General features: G+C 41.7%; 1 protein-coding gene across 8 annotated transcripts in view; it reads right to left on the bottom strand.

Moving 5' to 3' along the window:
* The window catches only part of HYDIN (HYDIN axonemal central pair apparatus protein), a 335,679-nt gene that overhangs the window by 119,106 nt on the left and 189,912 nt on the right, over nt 1-26,661 (bottom strand). For 7 of the 8 annotated variants that reach the window (XM_046683578.1, XM_046683582.1, XM_046683583.1 and 4 more), the window contains 6 exons: nt 10,729-10,866; nt 9,945-10,023; nt 8,121-8,240; nt 7,646-7,855; nt 5,263-5,400; nt 320-497 (listed from right to left, as the gene is read on the bottom strand). In XM_046683578.1, coding sequence (XP_046539534.1) covers nt 320-497; nt 5,263-5,400; nt 7,646-7,855; nt 8,121-8,240; nt 9,945-10,023; nt 10,729-10,866 — 863 coding nt within the window. The remainder of the gene's footprint in view (nt 1-319; nt 498-5,262; nt 5,401-7,645; nt 7,856-8,120; nt 8,241-9,944; nt 10,024-10,728; nt 10,867-26,661) is intronic. The other variant, XM_046683581.1, reaches the window with a different exon arrangement.

Raw genomic sequence — 26,661 nt, 5'->3', positions numbered from 1 at the left:
GTAGCTGGAAGGAACATATACTGGTGGAAAAGGCCTTTGGAAGCGCAATTTCCTGATGCCTCTATAAGTAAGTCAAGGAGGCAAAACTGGCCAGGGGTCTTAATCTGGGACTGCTGCGGATTATATCTTGTCTCACAAAACTCAGGTCATCAAGTCAGTTTTAACTCTTGACATTTTTTTTTGTACTTGAGGAATAACACAGGAGAGAACTAGAAAGGACTGCGAAGCAAATAATGTGAGCAGCCATTAACCTTCAAATGAGCAAAGCTAAAATGCATCCTTGTCCCCACTGGGGAAATATGGCGGCGAGGACTAGTACCTTTGAGGTTCCTGGGGAGATCAAGGCAGATGCGGGGGAAGATTCCCTCTCCTCTCAGAGTGATGTTTTCTGGGTCCAGGTGGGCGATCTGTATCTGGAAATTCCTTTGAAAGACCTCAGGTACTCCAGGTAAGTAGTAAACCTTCAACACCTGCTCTTTATGTGAACTGATAAAACCCTACACAGCAGAAAGACCAGAGAGAACTTTCAAATTTACAACCGACTCCTACTTCTGGCGGTTTGACGGACTAGAAAATCTCAAGGGCCTATTGTGCTGGTTATTGTCCACTCACACTCCTTCCCCAAGATGCATTCCTCTGAAGCTATGAGAAAATGACAACCAAACAATAGAAAAACAGGTAGCATATGTAAACAGGCATTTCCTGAAAGAGGAAACACAAGTAGCAATAAATGCAGTTAAAGATGCTCATCCTCATAAGTAACCAGGGAAATGCAAACTAAGATCATAATGAAATTTTTTTTACACCACAAGACTGGCAAAATTTACCAAATTTTGGTGAGAATACGCATCAAAAGAAACTTTTATACACATTCTGGTGAATGTCAATGGGAAAAACCACTGTGAAAAAAACTAATAAAGTTGAACATAAGCGTAGCCCATGATCTGGAAATTTCACTCCTAGGAAAATTCCCTAGGAAAACTCTTCCATCTGTGGCCAGGAGATGTGTACAAGAATATTTGTAGCAGGATTGTTTCTAATAGGAAAATTTTGGGAAAAACCCCAAATGTTCTTCGACAAGAAAATGAAAAATTACTTTCAATATAGTTACAAAAGGAATATTACTCAGTAATGAAAAAGAACTCTAGCTAATACGGACACGTCTTAGAAACACATATATTGGGTGAAAAAAGCAAACTGCACAAGATTGTATTTAACGATGTCATTTTCATAAAGCTCAAGATAAAGAAAAATCCCATAAGACAAAATCTCCACGAGGGCAAGGATATTTGTCTGTTTTGTTTACTATCCTATCCTCAGTGCTAGAAAAATACCCACTCATTGTAAGTGCCTAAAAGTTTTGATAAATTAAATAAACTAAAAGAACTTTTTTAAAGGATGCATTCATAGGTAATAACACTGTATGTTAAAAAGGGAATGACAAACAGAGAATTCAGACTAGTGGTTACTGGTTTAGGGGATAGCAAGCAGCGCCATGGAATAGAAAAGGAGCCCAGGTGGGTTGTGATATATCAGATTGCATACATACCAACAAGCAAGTGACTTTAAGTAGATTTAGTAATCTGGATTTAAAGATGGATGGTAGGTGCATGGGTGCCATTTTATTATTGTGCTTTATAAATCAAACACATGTTAAATAGATTTCTTTTGTAAATGTCAACTATCATATACTAAAACTTTTTAAAAAGTACGAATAAGGTAATAAAATAGAACCTCTAGGTCAGTAATCAGAAAAAAAAAAGTGCAAGAATCACAGTTAGTTACAAATCAGCCTGGAATCTGAACTGGGAAAAATAATACCAGCATAAGTTCAAGTTATTTAGAAGTGTTTCAAAAGCCAGTCTTGAATGGGCCCTTTATAATTTTTGCACATATTTTGTTAGGTTTTTGATGTCATGTGATCCATATTCTTTGAAGTCAAATTAGAGAGTGAAGATAAGAAAAAAGTTAATAAAGATCACCAGTGGTTACCACTGACACATAAATAATGATATCATATTGGTGTGTATCAATCCAGATGTTATTTAAATATACATACACATATACACGCACACACTGGAGGTCTACTGGCCTTGGTAGAGTTAATAAGCTTATCTCAAACCCCAAACTGCCCGTGACAGTTAAACATCATTGCCACGATTTCTAGGAGAAGCCATTGCTTAATTCTCTCTTTCTGCCTCCACTCTCTGACTTCCTTATATACTCCCATTTCACTGCACAGAACTGAGTCTTGCCACCAAACTTCACATGAAGCACTTTATGGAAGTTTGCACATCTTATGGAAGGTGTGTGCATGCATGTGTGTGTGTGTATGTGTGTAAGAGTGTGTAGGGGTCACAAGCTGGGGTCAAATTGCAGAGTGTGCCATGTTTTGTGGTCTCCAGCCTGCACCTCCCACCTTCATTCTCTTTTCTCCTCCCCACTCTCTTAAGCAATCCACAAAGTTCTCTTGTTCCCACAGAGCGGCTCTTCCTGCTCTCAGTGTCCTGGGAATAGGGGGTGGGTCTCAGCTTTTGTCTCCAGCACTTATTCTAGAAAAATATGAACAACCCAAACTCAAAAAACCCTGAGTGATCTATATCCTATAGAGAAGTTGAATAAGGGAAAAAATTATCCCTCAAAAGGAATATACGGCATTAGAAGCAAGTTCTGTTAATTCTTCAAAAAACAGATGGTCATCTTAGTTTACAAACCATCCCAGAGAATGACTTACAAGCTATTCCAGGAATAGAAAAGAGAGAACTTCCCAATTCTTCCTATGATGTCCAAACTGATCAAGGACAGCAGGGAGAAAGAAATTTATGGGCCAGTTTTCACTTATTAACAAAGATATAAAAATGGTAAGTAAAATATTGGCTAACTGAATCCAACAATATATATTTATTTAAAAAATAAATATTTTAAAAAATGTACATGATAGCATATAATGCACAGTGTTTTTCATCTTCCTTTTCTTTGATTTTTACTAAGCAATCTGTCTTGGAATTAACTCAATATTGATATTGGTGCACCTAGAGCTGCCTGATCTTTTTAAACTGCTGCATATTATTCCAGCAGACAGTTTGAACACATTTTAAAACACTAGTTCCCTCCTAACAGACATTTAGTTTGTTTCCGGTCTTCTGCTTTTGCTGTTACAAATTATATAGGAAATATTCTTACATACATATCATTTTGCAAATGAAGGACTATGTATGTAGGATAAATTCCTAGAAATGGAATTTCTGGGTCGAAGGGTAATTTTGATAGATATTGCCAAATTGCCGTCCAAAGTATTGTATCAATTTACACTGACAGCAGCAATGTAAGTTCAAACACTTTAAAAAAAACCTAAAGAAAAAAAGAAGGGCAATGAAAACATAGCAATTATGCTAACATGATAGAATAGAAAGAAAACATTAAGAAAACTTTAAAAATGGACAAAATAAAACACAATGAAAGAAATACCAATGATTTCAGTTATACTAATGATATGAATGTGTAAAATCTCCCTATTGAAATCAGGACTTTTAGGTAAGATTAAAAAATAAAATCCAACTATGTTTTATGAGAGATAAACCTAAAACAAAGTGAAATAGAATATGGGCAAGTGATGTAAGGCAAAAAGAAAGCAGAAATCACAATATTAACACCAAACAAAGTGGAATTCAAAGCAAAAAGCATTAAAAGGGAAGAAGGCAGCAATTAAAATAGATAAAATATCCAGTCATGATTACATTTCATGACTTAAATAGTCATGAAATCTTGTGTGTCAAATAACACAGAGATGAAAATGTATAAAACAAAAATTTTTATATATTTGTAGAAAATAATAGATGCAGAAATGGACAAAGACATTTTATATACCACTCTTAATCTTAGAAAAATTAAGCAGAAAAAGATACAGAAGATTTGAATAATATAATTATTCAGGTTAACTCAACAGAGAGTCATCACAATATGCATTCTGTAGCCCAGACAACATTATTTTCAAACACTCATTAGTACTAAAAGTAATTTTAGGCCACTAAAATATATTAATAAGCTAACAAAGTAGGAATTGAGAAAGTCATACTATCTGGCCATGAACAAACAAAAAAACCCCCTCAACATTCATTGCACATTAATAAAAGTTTAAACAAAAATCTTAGTCATTTGGAAATTTAAAGAAAAGAAACATACGCTTTAAAATTATGCTTGACAAAACTATAATTCTAGACAACTTAGAAAATAATGAAAATTAAAATAGTAGATATTAAATCATATAAAGTATGCAAAGTTGACTTCTATTTTTTAAATCTATAATTTTCTTAAAAATTATGGGATGAGGCTAAAGATGTACTCAGGCAAATGCATAGTCTTACCTTTTTTCATTATTAGTTAAGAAAGAAAGAAAAGTAGACATTCAATTTAGGAAGTCAGAGAAACAAAAATTCAAAAGAAAAGCTAAGACAAACTGGAAAAAGAAGAAAAAAAAAGAGTTTGACTTAGCTATTAGGATGTATTTAAAGCTATAGCAATTAAAATGGTAGAGTATTAATGTAGGGACAGCCAAACAGATCAATGAAGAATAGGGAGACCAGCAACAGACCCAAATATATGTGATAATTTAGGGGAAGAACAGATTTTGTCATCTAAGATGACAGCACTCATCTTTGGATTGTAAGATTATGAATAATTATAATTTCATTGTTTATCTTTTTTAACATTTTCAATATTTCTATAACAAGTATATATTATTTTCATGACGAAGAAAATTCAACAAAAGTTCCTAATACTGATAGATCAACATAATATGAACAAGGAACCAACTCCTCCATTGGCTTCTAAAATCAATGTGGTTCACCTGCTAATGAAAAATTGCTTTTATTTGTTGTCATCAGTGGAGAGGGCTCTTGGCTTCAAGGAATTACAAGGTAAGTGTGAGGACATAAGTGGAAATAAACTATTCTTATAACCATGAAAAAAATCCACCGGGTTGCATCTATCTTGTTCACTGTTGAAGCCTCGGTGCCTGAATAGTGCCCAGCTGATGCAAGACTCAATAAATATTTGTGTAATAAATGAGTGGAGTAGCCTGGATTTATTTTTCTTGCTTCTGAGAGCTCTTAAGTTTTAATTAAAAAAAAAAAAAGTCACACATAATCCTGGCAGTGAATGTTTAGTGTAATCTCACATACCGATGGGGTGTAGCTTGTCGGTTTGAATTTGGGCCCCACCCACCACTGTCCTGTGGCTGTCACAGGTGGGAAGGCTACTTACTGAGAGGGGCAGGATTAGTGGCACTCCAGGAAGAAGGTTGTCTGCTGAAGACTTGTGGCTGGTCAGAACCTTGAACTCAAAGCCAACCTTCCCAGTGTTCTTCAGCTTGATTTCCTTCTCTGTGACATGGTCAAACAGCTTGAGAGGAGAAGAAGAACAGTGACTCCTCTGTCATTCATCGTGTGGGATGCTGCCATCATCCTCACAAAGGTGGGGAGACAAACATGCCTCGTGACACAGATTTTATTTTTTGTGATGTAGACACTGGCCAATCCACATTTCAGCATCAGAAAAAAAGATGCCTACTCTGGCAGGAAGAGCGCTGGACCCTGGACACCTGGCTCTGGCTTAGTTCTTCTAACAACTAATTTAGTGTAGCATGGCCATGGGGTGAGCATCCAAGCTCCCTAGACCTCAGCTTCTTCACTAAAAGGAACCCAGGTTAGAGGATCTTAAAGTAAGCTTTCTACACTAAGAAGATTTGCCTTTTTGGGGCGTGGGGGATAAGATTAGAGTTCGGAATGTTCTGGAATGAATTTTTCTATTTATATGGAGGGATACGGGAGTAATAGGCTGGATATGTTCTTTTTTCCTGGGATTTTGCTAACATAAATCAGCAGGTGGTTCAGCAGGCCCAATAACCACAAACTGAGGTCACTTCAGGGGTCTCAGGACAAGCTGGGGCAAGGACTGCTGCTTCAAAGAATACACTCGGAGCTGAGGCAGAACCAACTGCACAGAGGACTGTGGAGAAAAAGAATGAAAGAGAGTTCTATTTGTCTGACATAATGGACAAGGTCTCAACAGGTGTTCGGTGAATTTGATTTTAGGCACAATCCTTAACCTACAAACACACACGCATACACACAATGCAGTAGCCAAATAATGGGGGTTCAATCCTCATTACAATTTGGTAGGAGATATGGTCTCTGAGTACATAACACAAAATCTACTTGGGAAGAGAGGATGTATAGACATAGAATTAACTGACAACTATTCCAAAGCAAGAAGGAGAAAGTACATTCTATTAAGGCAAAGACTACACTTAAGTGCCAAGAGAAGGAAAAGTAAGAGAAAGATAACTGAGGGATGGAGCTGAGCTGGGTCTTACAGTATGTATAGGTTTGGGGTTGGCAAAGTGGAGGACGAGAGGGATACTGTAAGAGGAAGTACGGAGGCAGGAAGGGTTGTGGTGCATTAGGGCCAGTGGGTGAACCAGCTCGGCCACAAACGAATGAATGGGCTATTATGGGGAATTATGAGAAATGAAGTTTACTGTTTAAGGAGCATCGGTTAATAGAAGGGCTTAGGATACCCCGACCCAGGTGGAGGAAACTGGCTCTGATCTGCCTGGGTGACAGAGAAAGGAACTCATGATGAATGCTTTCTCTGACCCAGGCAAGTATTGACCAGACACTGTACTTAAGTAACCACAGTCACCTGGTGAGACAGGCATTGCTATCCCATTCCCATTTTATAGATGCTGAGGGATACTGAGGCTTGGAGAGGTTAGGTGATGTGCTAGGGTCACAGTCAGTAGGAAGTAAAACCAGGATAACATCCCAGTTCTTCTGACTAAAAAACCAAGTTCTTTTCTCAGTACTGTGTTCCTGAATGTTTCTGGGGTTAATTGGTCAGGGATCGATAGGATGAAAACACAATTTTGGGAAAATCTATCTGGTGATGATATTTAGATGGGTTAGCAGTAGAAGTTATGAATGGCTTGTAATCCCTTGCTTGAGTGGGTCTCTGGACTAGCAACATTGGCATCACCTGGGAGCTTGCTAGAAATTCAGATTCTCAGGCTCCATCCTAGACGTACTGAATCAGAATCTGCAGCTGAACAAGATTCCCAGATGATTCATATGCACCGTACAGTTTGAGAACTGCCGTAATAGGTTAGGCACGGCTCCATGAGACCCTGTAGTGTGGTAATCACAGTGGTGAAGGGAAGGGAACACTGACCCAGAGGGATCCTGCTGGATGAATCAGCAAACCCTGGATGCTACAGGGGTGCTGGGAGACGAAGGAGAGAGTGCAGTGGAAAATGCCTTGGAGATCATAAACTCAAGGGACTGAGAAGATAGTAATGCCATTGAAAGAAACGGAGAGGTTGGAATGGGATTCTGGATTGAGAGGGAAGATGCGAATTTTTGCATCTAGCATACTGAATTTCAGGAGATAGTGAGAAGAGCAAGTGAAAATGTCTGGCAAACAGTTGGTAGTGGGAATATGATCAGGGTTGGGGGGGTAGATTAGGGATCAAGAACAGGTGTGATGGAGAGACTGTAATGGTCGAGGTTCCAGGAGAGATTAGAGCCCAAGGACCATGACCTGTGTTTAAGGCAAAGCCAGAAAATCTCTGCCAGATGGCTGGCAATACCTGTAATCCATAGTTAATATCCTTGGTGTCAAAGGAATAGTTGACCAGGGATGCCTCTCCCCGTAGTATTATCTCGTAGATGGGCCCTCCTTCCACTTGACACAGAGCTTTGGCCTGTGCAATGATGTCACAGTGTCCATAGAAGGTGAAAGATATCTGGTGGCTACTGTGTGGCTGCAGCACTCCATAGAGGGGCAAAACATCGAACACCTGCAGAGAAAGTCATTCCATGTTAGAACACTATCGGGATGAAGGACCTGCAAAGGGTGAGTTAAAATTACGTCAATTCACAGATTAATTCCTGACTTTAACTTGTTTGGCTCCATGAAAGGTGACTAGCCCAGCACCCTGAAAATAGATGACGGCAATGGCGGTAATAGGGTTCTGGCAAGATTTAGATTTCTAACTCGGGGCAGGTGCTCAGTAAGAAGAGTGAGTATCAGATGACTTTAGGGCCCTTGGGGTTGTTACTTACTTCTTCTACCCCAATGGAAAGTATCTCATCCTGTTCAAAGATCCATAGCAATTCCTGAAACTCCACCTGGCTCTGGTTTTGTTCTGTTCTTTCTGTTTCAGCAGAGTTCATTTTTAATCCCTAGAAATTAGAGGTGTGAGGAAAAGCTAGCAAGGATTCATAATGGGTCATTAACGTGCTCCTCCCCATCACTGACAGAAAAATGAAGTATCTTGTTAATATTTTAAAAATAGTACATTTTTTTCTATGGAGATAATTGGACAAGTGCCCCAAATGTATGTACATGGATGTTTCCTGCAGTGTTATTTATAGGAGCAGAACTTTGGAAGCACACCGAATGCCTATCATTAGGGCATCACTTTCAATGAAGTGTGTGTGGTACCTCTCTCTATCCATGGAGGATGAAGGCGTATTTAGGGGCTGGGACTGATGTACACAACCTATTATTTAGTGAAAAAGCAGTTCCATTTCTGTAAAATGATATATGCCTATGCATCACACCTGAAGCTATGAGCTTCAGAGATTGGTACATGCAAAAAGAGATATCTGAGAGATTGCTAAAATTCCAGTGGCATTTTTCTATGAATGGTAGGATTTTGAGCATTTTTGCTTTCGTTTTTCTGTATCCTTGAGTTTTCTATGACAAACATCTTTGAAAATAAAAAAAGGAATTAACATTTAAAAGACAAATGTTTTATATACACACATGTACTATTCTAAAAGATTTGGAAAATAAATAAAGCCTCAAAGAGAAAAATACAAATCGATCATTAGGTTGCACTTTGGACATATGTATATGTATGTGTGTGAATAACATGTGTGTATATGTATATACATATTTGTATTCTGATTTTTCAGTTGGCATTATAACGTGAGTGCCATCTTTCCATGTGACTAACTATTCTTCACAAGTATCATTTAAAATACTTCAAAAAATAGAACATATAGGATTTTTTACTTAATATATCAGACATTGCTCCAAATCAGTATACAGAGAACTTTCTCATTTTCTAAAAAAGATTTGATAGTATTGCCTTGTGCAGATATAATTTAATCTGATCAGTCTCCTGTTGGTGGAGTTGTTTCCAATTTTTCTTGCTTTTACCAACAAAGCTGCAGTGTACAGGGTTAGTTACACGTCTTTATGTAAATGTAAACGTGTTTCTGGAGAATAATATCTTGGCGGAGGAACTGTGCATTTTAAATTTTGAAACACTTGCCAAATTGTATGTCATGGAGGCTATGCCAATTCATACCCCTGCCTGCAAAGGAAGAAAATTCCAGCTTACCTCCATTCTGCCACTACTGAGACAAACCCTATTTTAAAAGATCTTGTATCATCATGGACATATGGTAATTTATTTGCCCAATTTTTTGCTATTTCTAAAGTGTTGTAACAAACATCTTTGTACATAAATCTGTATCTCCAATGACTTCCTTAGGACATCGTTCTAGAAGGAGAACTTAAGGGTATGAATTTATAAACTCTCTTGATCGCCTTTTTTCTTTACTATGGAATTATTGAAGAAAATAGTTCTCCTTTTGCAGCCTCTCTCTAGGGGCTGGGAAGAGCACAAGATCACCAAGGTCTAGACATACTGGTAACCGACTTTCCCATTATAAAGTCCCTGTGCTGAGGCGTCTGGGCTCTCACAGAGGTGTTGGTTCTGCGGGTGTTTGGTTGGGAAGCGACGTGCATAAAGGTTTGCAGCCTCATCGCAGCCAGACCCCCGCGTTGCACTTGCCACTCCGCTCCTGGCTCTGTCCTTATTTTATGGGGAGGACCCTTGACTTGCCAACCCGGCCAGGGAAAGAAAACCGTACATCTGAGATGACAATGGTGGGCACTTGTGGCTTTTTGTGTTCTCTTTCTTCGGACCCGTCTTCATCCTCAAGGATAGTCCTGGGGAGTTCAACGAAATGTGGAGAATCATTCATTTGGCAGTCATCACACACAGTCTTCAGCTGTGCACTAGCCCTGTCCTCCTCTCCCATCCTGCTTTGCCCCAAAGAATAACTTGGGTTCCTGTTCAAGGGACGCCTTTCTCAAGAGGTCAGCTGGTCCGTGAGGTTACTCCCTGCCCCCAAACATGCAGTCTAGGGTCTCAAATTGATCAGTTTTCCGTAGGCTCCAATTCTTCTTTTCTAGCTTATCAAATCCATGTCCAACCTGCAAAATGTTCTGGGAAGCTCTAGAAATTCTTCAGACAATTTGGATGTGTCCCCAGGGCTCAATGTTAAGTTTCATCATTTATTGGAGCATTTTATTGTGAGGATATAATGTTTGGCCAATTGTCATCTCCTTTTCTGCTTGCTACCCTTGACCTGACCCTTGCTGCACACCTGGGACAGATGGAAAGGACAACCTTATAGGAAGGGCTCAGTCCCCCTGGACTCAGGAGGTTGGGACCTCCTGAGAGCAGAGGTGACTTTCAACTTCCTATCCCAGATGCCTAGTCCAGGGCCTAACACAGAGAAGGCACTTGTTAAACTGCTGACTGGTGAGTGGCTAGATGAATAAATGAGGGGTGAGTTTGAGAATGTAAGTCAGTGTAGAGAAAAGAATGCTATTTAAAAGAATCCATTCTGGCTTTGCATTTGCACTTACTTAACAAAACCACCTAGATGAGTCTCAGGGGACTCTATGGCTGGGACTCCTGGTGAGCTGGCAGATGCTGAAGTTACTGGGATGGACTCCCCCTGGGACAGGGGGGCACTGTAGGGCTTCTTCGGCCATGTCACAAAGCTACAAAGGCATGGAAGAGGGGACACAGGCACACATCAGCTTTTGCAAATCAATGCCCAGTGGGTTCTCAGTTTCTAAGGCCACGCTCCAAATCCTAGGCCAGGCAGATCTAGAAGGGACTGCCCTCCACCATCCCTTGGGCTTAGCTTATTCAAACCTTAGCTGAGGTTTCGCTTTCTCCTAAAAAGTTTCCTGACCACCCCCTTCCAGTCTGGGCCCAGAGACTCTCCTCTGAGTACCCACAGCCCCTGGGCTTCCCTCTCACACTTGTTTTTCCCCTCCCTGCTAGACTGTGAGCTCACCAAGGACCTGTATCTAATATGGCATCTACTGCAATGCCTGGCCTGGAGCAGGCACTCAGGCCTGGTTACGGATGAATGAGTTACCAGGTCCCTGGTTATCTGCTCCCAGATAACCATAGAACAGGGCCAGGACCAGGGTGAGGCATGCAAGGCTCTCGCTCTCAGGGTCCTGGATGTGCCCGCTAAGCCTCTGCACGGCCCTGCCTCCTACCGTGTCTGCCCTCTGTGCCTCCACTCTGTCCCCCTGGTCCTGGCCTTACCAGTGGGCTTTGCTGCCTCTCGAGTTCTCTAAGCAGACGACCGAGGGGGAAATGGGTGACTGCATCAGCTAGTGCTGAAGTCCACATGTCCAGGTTTCACTGACTAGAAAGGCCTTTGGTCACAAACGCTAAAGTGGTGGGGTCACCCCCATCCTTCCTGATCCCCTCAGGGTGCACGTGGCTTTTTATGGTCTCCTCCCCTCCCCCATCTCAAGCCCTTCATATTAACTTCAACCCAATTTCACATAGATTCATTCTACCCCCATATGCGCTCTACTTTTTCTCAGAGGCTCAGCAGAAGTGTCATTTATTATACGAAGCTCCCACCACTGTCCCATCTTCCCAGTGGAAGAAGATTTTCCTCCTCTGAAGTTTCACAGCATTTCATCTGCACCTCTTTTAGGATACTGTCCACTCTCTACCATGTCCCTGAGTGCATTTCCTAAACTTTGGGCATTCCTCCACCAACGTCATGATTTCTGCCATATGGAGTATCACCTAATAAATCAATTTTATTGAGGTATAATTTACATACACGATATACTTATTTTAAGCATAGAGTTTGATGAATTTTTTACAAATATATATATAATATATATATAAATACATACAACTGTGTAGTCACTGCCATATTAATACACAGAACATTTCTATCATCCTAGAAAGTTCCCTCATGCCCCTACTCAGTCAATCCCCACCCTGGCTCCAGACAAAGAGTCATCTGATATATAAGTATGTTACCATAGATTAGATATGCCTACAGTTTCATATAAAAGGAATCATAAATATGGACTCTTTTGTGTCTGACTTTTTCCACTCAGCATAATGTTTTTTAGATTCATCTCTGTTATTGCAAGGAGCAGTGGTCTGTTCTTTTTTTTATCGTTGAGCAGTATTCCATAGTATGGATGACTAGTGTCTTCATATTCTTGTTGATGGACACCTTGGCTGTTTCCAGCTTTTAATACTATGAACAAAGTTGCTAAGAACATTTATGTTCAAGTCTTTGTGTAGACGTCTGTTTTCATTGCTCTTGCGTAAATTTCTAGGAAGGGAACTGCTGGATTGTATTGTATATGTATGTTTAACGTTATAGGAAACTGCCAAATAGCGTTCCAGAGTGGTTTTACACTGCTTTACACTACCACCCACAGTGTATGAGAGCTCTGATTGGTCCACATCCTCACCCACACTTGGTATTCAGTCTTTTTCATTTTAACCATTCAAATGAGCATGCAGTGATAGCACATTGTGGTGGTCACTAATAGGCTTATTTTAAAGGAAAAATTTATATCATTACTATAAATTACAAACCAGTTTTATCTACCATATTTAGAAAAATCAATACGATGGAAAAAAATCAATGCTATTACTTTCTTGCTTGGTGAAGGCTCTGAGCTGAGCCTTGTTTGCTCTTTTAAGAAGACAGATCAGTGCAGTTTTCCCTTGGGAAAACACTGTGAGCTCCAAGGTGTGTCTGCTTTACAGCCCCCATTGCCCAGGTCTTATATAGAGAGCATGAGCTCCACATATGTCTGATTGAATGGCTAGGTGCATGGATGGATGTTGAACGAGAACAGGTAAGCAGCATGCAGGGTAATTTGACTATTCTGCTCCTCCACTTCCGCCCATCCCCACCTGGGGTGGCCTTGGAGAAGGACACAAAAGCTCTTTTCATCTTGTTCCACAAGCTTCCGTTTGGCTTATTCCAGACCAGACGTCGCTAGTTGACACTCCCTTAGGTAGAAACCACACCATTCTGGGCAGAGGCCTCATGTTGGGCTGGGTGCTGGGAAGCTCATTAAAATAAAGATTCCTGAACCTCATCCTCGGGTAAATTCTGATTCAGCAGGCATCAGGTAGGGCCCAGGAGTCAGATGTTTAACAATCTTCCCAGGTGATTCTATCGTACAGCCAGATTTAGGACCCGTCACGTGTAGGAAGGGTAACACCATGGCCAAAGACTGGAGCTGGTGATGAATATGGGGCTATCACTCAGCCTGACCAGCTAGGGACAGTGGAAATCAGCAGAGGATGATCTGGAGCACTTATTAAATCACCCCAGGTCAGCAGAGACGCCTGGGGAGACTGCCAGACCACTGTCCCACATAATAGCACTCTTTCATCTAACATTTGCACCCCCTTGGGATGTTGTGCTGAATGGAAAAAAAAATAAAAAGCAGATGGGAATATCTGTAAAGGAAAATACAAAGCTGTGGAGTGTCTGTAGACCTGAGGAAAACAACACCTCCGTTGACAATGATACCTGGACAACTGGGAAGTGAGAGGTCTCTTTGGAAACAAACAAAGGAGACAGACCAGTAAAGCAGCCCAACTGCTAACAGACTGAGCCACAGGAGACGGCGCAACCTTTATCCTCGTGAACGCCGTAAGTTGTCATTAAAATTGAAAACCTGCTGCAAAAAATTGAAATAGAATATTGGTAGAGTTTTTTGGATCAGATTTCATTTTACCCTCAGGAACAGATGATTGCTTTCCTGTTATGCTGACCCCAACAGGATTAGACTCAGTTATTTTTAAAAAAGACTGCGTAGCAAACGAGGAAAATCAATATTGCTCCAATTTCAGAGCTCCCCACATCAGACTCACTGGAGGAGCCAAGAAAGAAGGCCTCCCTTTAGCCGTGACAGAGCTGCAGGAGCGTCAGACACACTGTCGATCAGCCATGCTGGTTTGGGCTCAGCAGTCTCCCTCTTCATAGTTTATGTTCAATTCTTGGGTAGGTTAGGGTCCATACAATCTTTTGTGCTGCAAATTAGAAAAGTCCACCACCCCTATTTTCTGCTCTCCCTGCACTGGAAGCAGTGTTGCACCAAAATAGAAACCCAGAAAACATGCTTGTGTTTCAGTTAATATTCTGTGTTGTAGTTGAGATGGTACCTGGAGATGGAATGGTGTATGTTGGACACCTGCTGAAGTCTGTGCAGTGCAGTGGAGGTCTCAAAATAGGAGGGACAAGCCTTGTAGTAGTAGACACGTGACTTATTCATCGATTGATTGGACCTGGATTCTGGGAGTGTCTACTACAGAGGGTGAAAATAGCCACTGGCTGGATAGAAAGGTCCTGCAGGATGCTGTTGGTGCACCATCGAGATCCCCTTCACTAGGACAGTGTATCCATCCTCTGGGTGTTGTGAGTGTTGGCTGTACCTCTCTGGAGATTGCCCTGGCTCGGTGGGAGCTGTCTGGGAGGTTATGTCCTCCATCCCATTAGGGTGCAAACTGCAGGCAAGGACTGTCTGGTGAGGGTGAGGGCTGTAAGAGCCCAGCCTCCTTGTCTCTGAATGGGACAAACTCGCACGCAACTCACACTCCATAGCACCCCACTGGGTCAGGCAGAGGCTAGACTTCTTCTGAAATCACATCTTGCCTCTGCTCTATCTTGTTTCTCTTACCCTCTTATGCTTTCTCCTGAGAGCCCTCCCTCAATAAATCACCTGCCTGAGAACAACCATCTCAGGCTCTGTCCTAGGGAATCCGCTGGAGCACTGTATGGTTCCCAAGAAGAGAAAGCCAGTTCTTGCTTCAAGGGACTCAGAGGCCAGAAGGTCAGAGTCAGAGACATAGGACTGGGTATAATTCAGGGTACAAATGCTCCAACAGCAAGATGTGCAGAGAGCACAGTGCTTCAGAGCAAGGCTGTGAGGTCAGACGGCATGGGTTTGAATTCCGGCTTCCCCATTCAGGCACTGTGTGACTGGCAACTGTGTCGGTGAGAGAACCCTCCTCATCCGATTGCTGTGAGGCTTAGTTCATGTAGTGAACTCAGCAGGGTGCCTGGGTCATAGTAAACGTTCAATGCACGTGAGCTGTTCTTGTGCTGGGGTTGGTGGGGATTACCTTCATTTTTGGAATTCAAGTGGGGGAGAGACCAACTTGCCCTGGATGTGTGAGGAAATCCTCATAGAGAAGGAGATAGTCTAACCGCATCTGGAAGGAAGAGTGGTACTTTCTTGGTGAAGAGTGGAAATGACGTATAGCCGGAGGGAAAAGTATCTGTAAAGGGAAATGGAACGAGAGAACTTGGACACTCCAGGGATAAGTGAGGAGTTTGTGGCAGGAGGAGGGTGTGTGGTTGGTGCCAGATGGAAGCAGACGATAATGAGGAGGACAATGATGATGACAATGATGATGATGATGAAGACTGTAGAAGCAATGAGTTGGGAGGCAGTGATGACCAGCGGTGGGGGCAGGCATGACAAGAACGGGGGAGAGCAGCCATGGGGACTGGAGAGGTGCTGATCCTTCCCTGGCCTCTTTACTTTTTACTGTTCTCACATGCTTCTTCCTCCTGGCATTGGGCGGAGGAGGTTGCCAAGCACAAATAGCAAATAGTAGGGGGAACATAGGTGACCAAGGGGTGCTGACTGTGGTGGCCCCTACTGTCTCCTCCACTATTCTCTTATTTCCATCTCTTCTGTCTAGCCAGCCGCTCAGCCTTGCTCATAGTGGACAGGCCGAAGAGGCAGCAGTAGAAAGAGTCTTGGGTTGTGGTCTATCAGGATGGGATCCTCAGCCCAGGGCCGTGATCCTGCCCTTCCATCTCCTAATATGTACTGGAACTTCCCACCCCAACTCCACCTTTATCTCCGTTTTCACCTTCTTGACTGAGGCTGCTACTACCTTCTAATCCACGCTCCCTTCTGCAACCCAAGTGAACTTTCTGACCACTTCACTTCCCCACTTAAAACCTTTTAGAAGGCTCTCCATTTTCCTGAGGATAAAGCCGACTCCTTAGTGAGGCTTACAAGACCCTTCGTGTTCAAGCCTCCTACCCCTACCCCGGTTTTGCTATCAAAATGGGAAAATGACCCACCGCGCCACTGGTGTCCTATCAAGGCTCCTAGCATAGTTCAGAGGGCCAGTTCGAGTTTTCAATAATCCAAGGATACGAATGCGTGCTATTCAGCATAACTGATTTCACTGTTGAGACAGTTTCTCCCACAGTCACATCTCATATTTCCATTACTTTTAATTTATAATCTGTGTGCCGTGTTAAGCAAACCATTCCTCTTTACTTGTTAGATCTTACCAGGTGGTTTTTTACATTCCCAGTCTTCCTCTCAGCTAACTTTTGCTTCTTTCATTTTCTTGAACCGCTCTCTCTCTCCCTCTTTCCCTCCCTCCCTTCCTTCCTCTGACTCTACACATCACAAACCTGCTCCAGATTAGATAGGCCCCGATTCCCACTTCTAAAGGGAGCAGAATATAATCATCACTTTAAATCACGTTAAAAGTGGGCAAATTCCCGAGCCTCTCTGGGCACAAACACCAAGTCCCAGTCACGTTTCCATTTATTGCCTGGCTTTGTGGTCTTACACTTGCTGATCCTCCCACATTGGGAAGCAAACGACAGACGGGAGCAGATGGGGCTGGCTCGGCGCCTTCCCTGCAAGCACGTTCTAGCTCTGCCGCATGAGAAGGGGAGTGAGCTGCAGATATATGCCCACGATGGAGAGCTGTCTGCTCCAGCCCTCTGACTGCGTTATGTCCCAGAATGCTTCCGACTGGCCACCTGTGCTAAGGTGGAAGTTGGTGGGACATAACTGAGTAGCTGGAACTCAAGTTACTCAGACCCTAGGTGGTGAAAAATCATATTTTTAAAGGTCCTCAAAAGGAGTTACAATTGGAGCTTCTAGAACAGTGGTTCTCACTGCAGCTGTCCATTGGAATCACCTATGGGACTTTAAGAACAACTGATTCCTGAGTCCCAACCATGGAGATTCTGATTTCCTTGGAGCCAGGATATTTAAAAGCTCCCAACATGATTCTAATGTGCATTCAAGGCTGAGAATCACTGACTGGTGATTCAGTGGCAAGAATGTCACAAAGAATGGTGATAAAACAAGAGGCCTGCTATGAGCTGAATACTTGTGTCCCCACCAATTTCATTCGTTGAGATCCTAACCCATAAGATGATGGTATTAGGAGGTAGGGCCTTTGAGAGGTAATTAGGTCATGAGGGCTGAGCCCTTATGATCAGAATTGGTGCCCTCATAAAGGTGACCCCAGAAAGGTAGCCTGTCCCTTTCACCATGTGAGCACACAGTAAAAGATGCCATCTGTGAATGAGGAAGTGGGTCCTCACCAGACACCAAAGCTGTCTGTACCACAATCTCGGACTTCCCAGCCTCTGTAACCATAAGAAATAAATGTTTATTGTGTATAAGCCTCTCAGTCTTTGGTATACTGTTAGAGCAGCCCAAACGGACTAAGACAGGCCCTAGTTAAGTAATTGCAGCCAACACTTACTCATCACTTACTCTCTACCAGAACTGCCTAATTAGGTCTTCACAACAGCCCGACGAGGTTGGTACTATGATGGTCCTCAGTCTTCAGAGGACAGAAGTGAGGCTCAGAGAACAAGTGGCTAAGCTAAGTTAACCTGGCTCCAGAGCTCATGCTCTTAATAACTTTACTGGACAAGCTATCGGATCCACAGGTGAGGGCTTCTCAGGTATGCATGACATGCCGTGGCCATGGTGGTGACTCATAAAGTAGGCTCTTTCATTTTAAAAGTAATTGGAATCCACAACATAAAGAACATAGACTGGATTGTCTAGAACCTTTCATTGGAAAAAGAGAGACCCATCCTGATTGTATCTAGCTAACGAAAAGCAAGACACAGTTGACCTTGCCCTTGCAGTGTCTTCCCACAAAGAGTTTTGCTGTGAGGTAAGTAGTGGAGGAGGGTGCACAGAATCTACCTTGAAGCTCTCAGGAGGGATTTCTGTGAGAAACGGCCACTTCTATAAAAGCTCCAGAAGATGGCCCCACTGCTACGTGCTCTTAGAAAGGCTGCCGAACAGGTAGGCTGGGAAATCTCCCTTACAATCAGCTTCAAAGCTCTTCAGAAATATTTTCAAAACAGGATGGTTTTTAAAGTCAACTTCTTTTAATGTCTGGTCTTCAGTAGATGTAGCTGGCTTTGGGGGGATTTTAATTAATATGAACACACAGCTAAATCCAACGAACTCTTTGTAAGAATCAGATCACTGAGTGAATGAAGCAGACACAACCCTCACTCAGGTTCAGACATGCACTGGTACTTTCCACCGCTTTCTTTAGAAGCCAGCTTAGCTCACACTGAATATCTAAAAGGCTGATGCCCTCCACCGATGTCAGAGACGTTGGGAAGATGCCCTAAAAAGAACGAATCTGTAATAAGGCAACTGGAGTTCTTCTACAATAACATAAAAGCAGTAGAAAAAGTTTTGTAACACTCAAAATTGAAATGAAAAACAGGCCAATTCATTTCTCTATAGAGTAACAGATATGGTCTCTCAGGCAACTGGACTAAACTGAACTGCAAATAGAAGCAGACTAAATGATCCCTAACATGGTGATCACTTTTAAGTTAAATACGAAGAGAATGAAAGGTCTCCCTCTATTTGCCCTTGAGTCACTTGCAGGCCAACTACAAAGGCAGGAACTTGTGTTTGGAAGTTCAGACTTCAGAGACGGCTGACAGCCCTCCATTAGTCCCGGAGGCTAATCTGATCCCTGGTCAGTAGATTAGCTGGCCCATCACAGCAGGAGCGCAGATTCCGGATGGACGGGCTATCGGAGGCCTGGGTGGTGGAGGGCTGGGGAGGCTTCCAGGGCATCAACACGGAGGACGAGCAGGTCTGCTGGAGGTTGACCTCCACTGTTCTCTTTCACAAGGGGCTTCAAACTTACTAACAATGTCATTATTTATAATGGAGGTGAGGAAACATGGGCATTCATTTCATTATTATTCTTAAACTGTGTATGTACATTATATACACCTTTACATATATGATGTAATTTCACCATAAAAGAGAATGGGTATTAAGGAACATGTGGGGTAAGAAAGGACCTCAACTGGGTAAGGAAATCATTACTGATCTTCCAGAGAGGCAGTTTCAGTTAAGTGAGGGGGCCAAAAGCCAGCTTAAATTGGGTTGGGGGGTATATGGGGCAACTAGTGTATTGTTTCTGTACATTTCCTCACACAGAGATGGTGATTAATACAAGAGGATTAAGAAAAGGGCTTTCTTAGATGTAGAGCACTCATACTGAGGGCAAAGTCATAGAGAGCTGGAGATAGTAAGAATGAGGGGAGATTACGGATAGGGAGGAGCACAGACGGAAAGTTTGGCCTTGAAAAGCAATAGACGTTAGAGGGAAGGACAGGAGATGACGAAGGCGGTAGCCTGAAGTAATCTCTGGTGTAGACTAGGGGAAACCAGAGAGAAGCAAGCCACCTAACAGTGCCGTAGGAATCCGGAGGGAGGTAAGCTTGAGTAAGAAGATGGTGAGGAGAGCTGAAAGGAAGGACCACTCTGGCAAACACTTCCGAGGAAAAACTGGTGGAATGCACTGACCAATTGGGTACTGAGGGGAGAAGCAGAACCGGGGAGAGATGACACAAAATCAGACAGGCTAGAAGGCTGGGCATGACCTTGGGAATGTTCATGATCGACTACCAGCGAATGACAAACTGCCTTCCAAAGTGATTGCATCAATTTACACTCCTGTTAGCAATGCAGTCTTCCACGTCCTCAACAACACTTGGTACGGTCATATTTAATTTTATCCAATGTGGTGGGTACACAATGGTGTCTAGCTGGTTTTAATTTCCACTTTCAACATTACTAATGAGGTAGAGCATCTTTTTATATCTTTATTGGCCATTCATATTTCATCTTCTGTGAAATAACTGCGTATTTTCTCCTGTTTTTAAATTGAACTATGTGTTTTCCTTCTAAGGCATACTTTATATATTAAGTACACTAATAATTTGAAGGTGATACATATGCTAAAAACTCCTGTCAATTTGTGGCCTGTTTTTTAATTCTTCTCACAAATAAAAGCTATCAGATTTAATGCAGAAATTATGAACAGTTTCATCATGGTTTTGTGCTTGTTGTATTTTATTTAAGAAGTTCTTTCTTATTTAGAGATCATTAAGACATTATCCTACATTTTCTTCAAATTTAAAAAATTGACTTTCACACTTGCATTTTTAACCCATATGGAATTTTTTTTTTTTGCATATTGTGAGTTTAGGGATCCAGTTTTGCTTTTTTCTCTATAGCTAACAGATTGTTCCCGGATTCTTTACTGAATAGGCCATCCCTTCTCCTTTGTTTTACAGTTTTAACTCTGTTATGTCCCATACGTGTATGGGTCTGTTTCTGGACTCTCTTCGGTTCCTTTAGTCTATCTGTGCACCAATACCATACTCTTACCATTATTATATTTTTATAGTAAGGCAATATCCGGCATAGAAAGACCTCGTAGTTTGGAAGGGCTTGGCTAGTCTCATTCCTCTGCTCTTCCATATAAGTTTTAGGATCAATCTGTTGGGATCTTAACTGAAACTGCATTGAAGCTATAGACCATTTTGGGGAGAAATGATGTCTTTACCAAGTTGAGTCTTTTAAATCAAAGAACATAGTATGTCTCACCATTTATTTAGGTCTTCTTTAGTGACTTTTAATAAAGTTATTTTATACATAAAGATTTTGCAGTTTTTTGTTAGATTTATTACTAAGCACATTTTTTATTACATTCTATGTTCTGTTTGTCACTGCTATATAGAAATACAATTGGCTTTTATAACATATCCATCCATCATCCTCACTGAATTCTTTTGCTAATTCTAATAATTTGCTTGTTGATTATTTTGAGTTTTCTATGTAGATAATCATAATGTGACAGTTTTATTTCTTCCTTTCTAAATCTAGTCCCTTTCATGCATTTTTGTATCCTCTCGCATCAGCTAGGATCTTCAGTAAACTGTTGAAATGCAACTTTGTCTTGTTTCTGACTTTAAAGGTAGTGATTTTAACATTTTATCATTTTCTCAAGTTATCCTTGATCAGGTTAAGGAATTTTCCCATGAATAGTTGTTTAGTTTTATTGAATGTTTTTTCTTTAATCTATTGAGATAATCATATGGTTTTTCTTCTTTAATGTGGTAATGTGGTATATTAAATTATTAGATTTTCTAATGTTGAAACAATCCTACATTCCAGGAATAAATCCAACTTGGTAATGATATTCTTTTTATCCTTTGTTGAATTTAGCTTGCTAATATCTTGGTGGATATTTTACATTTATATTTTTGAATTAATGAGAAAGAATGGCCTGAAATATTTATGTCTCTGACCTGGCTTAATGGGTTTTGGTATGAAGATTAACTTAGTTTCACAAAATGTGTTGGGTAATATTTTCTCTTTTATTTTTTTCTAAAGAGATTGTATAAGTTTGGAATTATTTGTTCTTTGAATGCTTGGAAGAACTTGCCTTTATCAGGACTTAGTGTTTTATTATAGAAAGATTTGAAACTATTCAATTTCTTCAATGATTATGAGACCATTTGGACTTCTTTTTTTGGAGTCAGTTTTGGTAAGGTGTATTTTTCTAAGAATTTGTCCATTTTATCCAAGTTCTCTTAAATTTTTGCCATAAAGTTATTCATGAAAGTCTCATCTTTTTAATTTCTGCAGCAACCATAGTTATGTTACTTGTTTATTCCTAATAATGGTTGTGTCTTTTTTTCTTAGTTTGTCTTATGTGAATTTGTGAATTTTATTAGTCTCTTCAAATAACCAACTCCTGGCTTTGTTGATTCTTTGGGTTTTATGCTAATTTTCTCTCTCATTAATTTCTGGTCATATATTCAGTATTTCCTTCTGTCTACTCTTGTTGGCTTTATTTATTTACTCAACTTTTAATGTTGTGAATCTTCAACTCAATTTTCAGCTTCCTTTCTTTGATAACATAAGCATCTAAGGTAGGCTTTTCCAATGGCAGCACTATTGACATTTTGAACCAGATAATTCTTTGTTGTTGGCGGCTGTCCTGTGTATTGAAAAATATTTAGCAGCATCCCTGGCCTCTGCCCACCAGATGCCAGTAGCTCCCCCGAATTGTGATAATAATGATAAGAATAATTAAAAAGTCTCCAAGAGGCAGCCCTGTGGCCGAGTGGTTAAGTTCGCGAGCTCCGCTTTGGCGGTGCAGGGTTTTGTCGGTTTGAATCCTGGGTGAGGACATGGCACCGCTCTTCAGGCCACATTGAGGCGGCATCCCACATGCCACAACCAGAAGGACCCACAACTAAGATATACAACTATGTACTGGGGGGATTTGGGGAAAAAAAGAAGAGAAGGAAAAAACAAAAAAGATTGGCAACAGTTGTTAGCTCAGATGCCAATCTTAAAAAAAAGTCTCCAGACATTGTCAAATGTCCCCTGGGGGTCAAAACCCCCTTCAGTTGTGAACCACTGATTTAAGGCTACAAATTTTCATTTAAGTACACTTTGGCTTCATTACATTAGTTTATTTTCCTCACCATTCAATCTAAGTATTTTCTAATTTTCATTGTGATTTTTTTCACCCACAGGTTATTCCAAAGTGTATTTTAAATTTCTTTATTTTAAAGTATACTTTTTTTGGTGAGGAAGATTGGCCCTGAGCTAACATCTACTGCCGATCTTCCTCTTTTTTTCTTCTCCCCAAAGCCCCAGAACATAGTTGTATACCCTAGTTGTACGTCATTCTAGTTCTTCTATGTGGGATGCCATCACAGCATGGCCTGATGAGTGGTGCATAGGTCCACGCCCAGGATCCAAATTGGCAAACTCTGGGCTGCCGAAGCAGAGTGCACGAACTTAACCACTTGGCCATGGGGCTGGCCCCAGAAGCGTATTTTAAAGCATCCAAGCCTATGTTTTTGTTTACTTATTTGCTTTTAAATATGTATTTTTTATTGATTTCTAACAACAGATTTGTTTTAAGCCTTAATGTATGGTAATTTTTCATAAATATTTCATAGGGCTGGGAGATTTTTTTTTTCTTAGAGGAATGTTCCACATATATCATTTATATCAAGCCTGTTGTGTGCAAATTGTCTGTAGCAGTGCTGTCCAACAGAACTTTCTGCATTAATGAAAATGTTCTATATCTGTACTGTTGAATACAATAGACACTAGCAACATGTGGTTATCAAGCACTTGAAATGTGGCTAGTGTGACTAAGAAACTGCATTTTTAATGTCAAAAAATTTAAATTTAAATAGCTACACGAGGTTTGTGGCTACTGTACTGGGCAGTACAAGCAATATAATCTTGCTGATTTTTTCGTCTGCTTGAGAGAGTGTTGTTAAAGATAGATTTGTCTATTTCTACTTGTAGCGTTGTATTTGCTCTACGTATTTTGAAGGTATGTTTTTAGATGCATGAAGTTTGGAATGATTATATCTTTCTTGTGAACTGAACTTTTTAAATGATGTAGTACCTTTTTTGTTTTTAAGTCTATTTTATCTGATATTTCCTAGCTTCCCCAGAGCTCCCTTAGAATTTGTCTATTATATCTTTCCCCATCTTTTTACATTACTGCGTCCTTATTTTTTAGGTGTGTCTTTTAAAAATAGCATAATTCTGAGTAAAATTCAGAAGTACAATCTTTTTCTTAGCTAGTTTTATTTACATTGATTTCAATTACCAGTATATTTGGATTTACTTTATCACCTTATTCTGTACTTTTTATTTAGTTCTTTCTCTGTATCTTTTCCACGTAACCCCTTCCCCCACTTTTTGATTTATTTTGGATTGATCATATTCTTCCCCTTCATTTAATTTTTTTCCTCTTCTAGTTACATATTTATTTTCTTTAATTAATCTTATCAGTGTCTAAAATTTACCTATTCCCTCTTCTTGAACAACTCAAGGACTTTAAAATCTTTAACTCTAATTTCTCCCCTTGTGTCCTGAATGGTATTTTAGTCCTATATTGATATTATCTTAATCCCACAGATGATACATTGTTGTTATTATTTTATGTAGTTAACGGTAGTTTAAATTTACCTGTAATGTACCATTTTCTGGGCTCAGAAATCCTTCCTGCATCTCAGACGTTATGTCTAGGATAATTTTCTTCCTTCCTCGAGCACGTCCAGTAGAAGTTCCTTTAATGAGTCTGCTCCTGTCGTGGGTCTGTTGATAGCGACCTCTTGCAGTTCCTGTTAGTCTAAGGATTGTTGTTTCTGCCCACTCTGCTTTGTGGTAGCTTATGTTACTCCCTTACTTAAAACCCTCCCATGACTTTTCACTACGTGTGGAAAAAAATCAAACTCCTCAGCATGGCCTAGAAGGCCCTACCCGGCCCAGCCCTGCGGAATTGTCCTGTCATATTGTCCTCGTCCTGTCATATTGCTACCTCTCTCCCTGCCTCTCGGGCTTCTGCTACCATGGCCTTTTCACTCTTCAAGTGTTTACTCATATCTTTACTGAGTTTTTTATTGAAGACTGCTATGGGCTGAATTGGTCCCCCTTAAAATACACGTGTTGAAGTCCTAACGCCCAGTACCTCTGCCCGGCTGCTAAGGGAATACTCTTAGGTCAACTGCCCCTCAACCCTCAGCCACACACGACTCAGAAGAGCAGGTCACTAACACCCTGAGTGGGTGAGGGAGGCCACAGAGGTTCGGGTTAGGGCTCTCACCCCGTTCTTAATCTCACCTAGATTAATCCTTTGGGCATGCTGTCTACTTCCTGCCAGCGTACGGGGGACCGGGAAGCCCCCATTTGCCCTGGGTTCATTCTTTGGGCTGTGAAATTGTCATTCTGGCTCAGACACAAGGAGGGGGAGTCAGGGAAGAAAGGGGGTGGGAGGGACAGAAGAGCTTGATGCGGCACGTTGCCCGAGGCCAGCGGGGGCCACTTCTGTTCCCTCTTTTGGACCCCTTTCGGTCCCCCATCAGAGCTGCTTTCCCTCTAGCCCTGGGGCTCCATGCTTGCCCTCTTCTCTTATCCAGGCTGCTCTGGGAGGTGGAAAAGAAAAAACACGAGTGCCCAAGCTTAAAGGGTTCAGAGAGGTGCAGGGCCTGTGGGGAAGAGAGAGGGATATTTATGGAAGGGACAAAAGCTTAGGCCAGCGAGAGACACCTGCAGCCCTCAGACCCTGTGAGGCCTCCCCGTGTCCTGAAGTGGCTTCAGACTGATTTCAGGAGAAAAGTCTCAAAGCTGCCTCTGGGATACTGCTTCCCAAACACGGCCTGGTGTTAGCATCGGAGAGGTGCCAATCCACTCAATTTCCTCCATAAAGGAATGGCTGTGACAGCTGGCATTTACTGAGCACGTATTATGTGACAGGCACAGTTCCAAGAGCTCTGCAGGTAGGGGCTGATTCTGTCCTCACCACGTCCGAATGTGGGAGGCGCCATTATCATCCCCCTCATTTCAGACGAGGAAGCCAAGGCTCAGGGATGCTCAGCCACCCGCCAAGGCCACACGGGGCAGGTGGCTGAGCTCGAGACTGCCTTAGAGGCCAGGCTCTTGGCCAGCACACTGAGAGGCTGGGGACACTGGAGTATAAGGATACCCAGTGCTCACCCCATTGGATTCAATACAGCTATTTTTATTTTGAAAGAAAAATAAAAATCTATGTGTCCCCCTACATTTTAATCTTCTTGGTTAGGCCCTTGGGCAAAGCAAGGGCCTGCCCTTGATCATGGATCTGGGCATACCCCACTGCAGGGAGGAGCGGCATGGAAGGCCAGGGGGGCACTGAGGGCATGGCCCTCCTGATCACACACGGGCTGTGACCCGCTAATGCCTGGCTTCAGCCTTGATGAATGTGACCTGGTACAGGAAAAGGATTTTCTCCCCTTTATCAGAAGGAAAAGGGATCTGCACCCATCATCTTGATGTCTAAGGACTCCATAGCTCTAACACTTGAGGATGCTGGGAGAGCTTCACTTAGTAGCACTTACATGAAGGAATGAAGGAGAGGAAGGGACCCTGTGAGAACCCCAAAACAGCCACCAATTTCAGATTTTCTTTCATATCTTGAGGACAAATGCATCTTATAGACATATCTCATTTAGTTCTCACAACAACTCCTCTAGGATTCTCCATTATCCCTTTACAGGTGAATAAGGCAGGGCACAGGTCACATGGCCACGAGGACAGAACCTGGACTCTGACCAGCCATGTCTGATTCCACAGCCCAAGACCTCAACTACCGCTAATATATCATGTCTTAGAAAAGTTCCACTTTCGAGGCAACAGAAATTGAGGGATGAAGAAGAGAAAGATGGAAGCATCCAGAAGACTCCCTCCAGCCCTCCTCCAGCCCTTCCACCCTCCTCTTCCAATCACAATATTGGACAACCGACGCTCACCACAGAAAACTCAATGTGAGAACAACACATGTCCCTTTCCTGCAGGGGCGGGCTC

The sequence above is a fragment of the Equus quagga genome, chromosome 13 (genome assembly GCF_021613505.1).
Source record: "Equus quagga isolate Etosha38 chromosome 13, UCLA_HA_Equagga_1.0, whole genome shotgun sequence".
Taxonomy (NCBI): Eukaryota; Metazoa; Chordata; class Mammalia; order Perissodactyla; family Equidae; genus Equus; species Equus quagga.
This window is presented reverse-complemented; position numbering and strand designations above follow the sequence as displayed.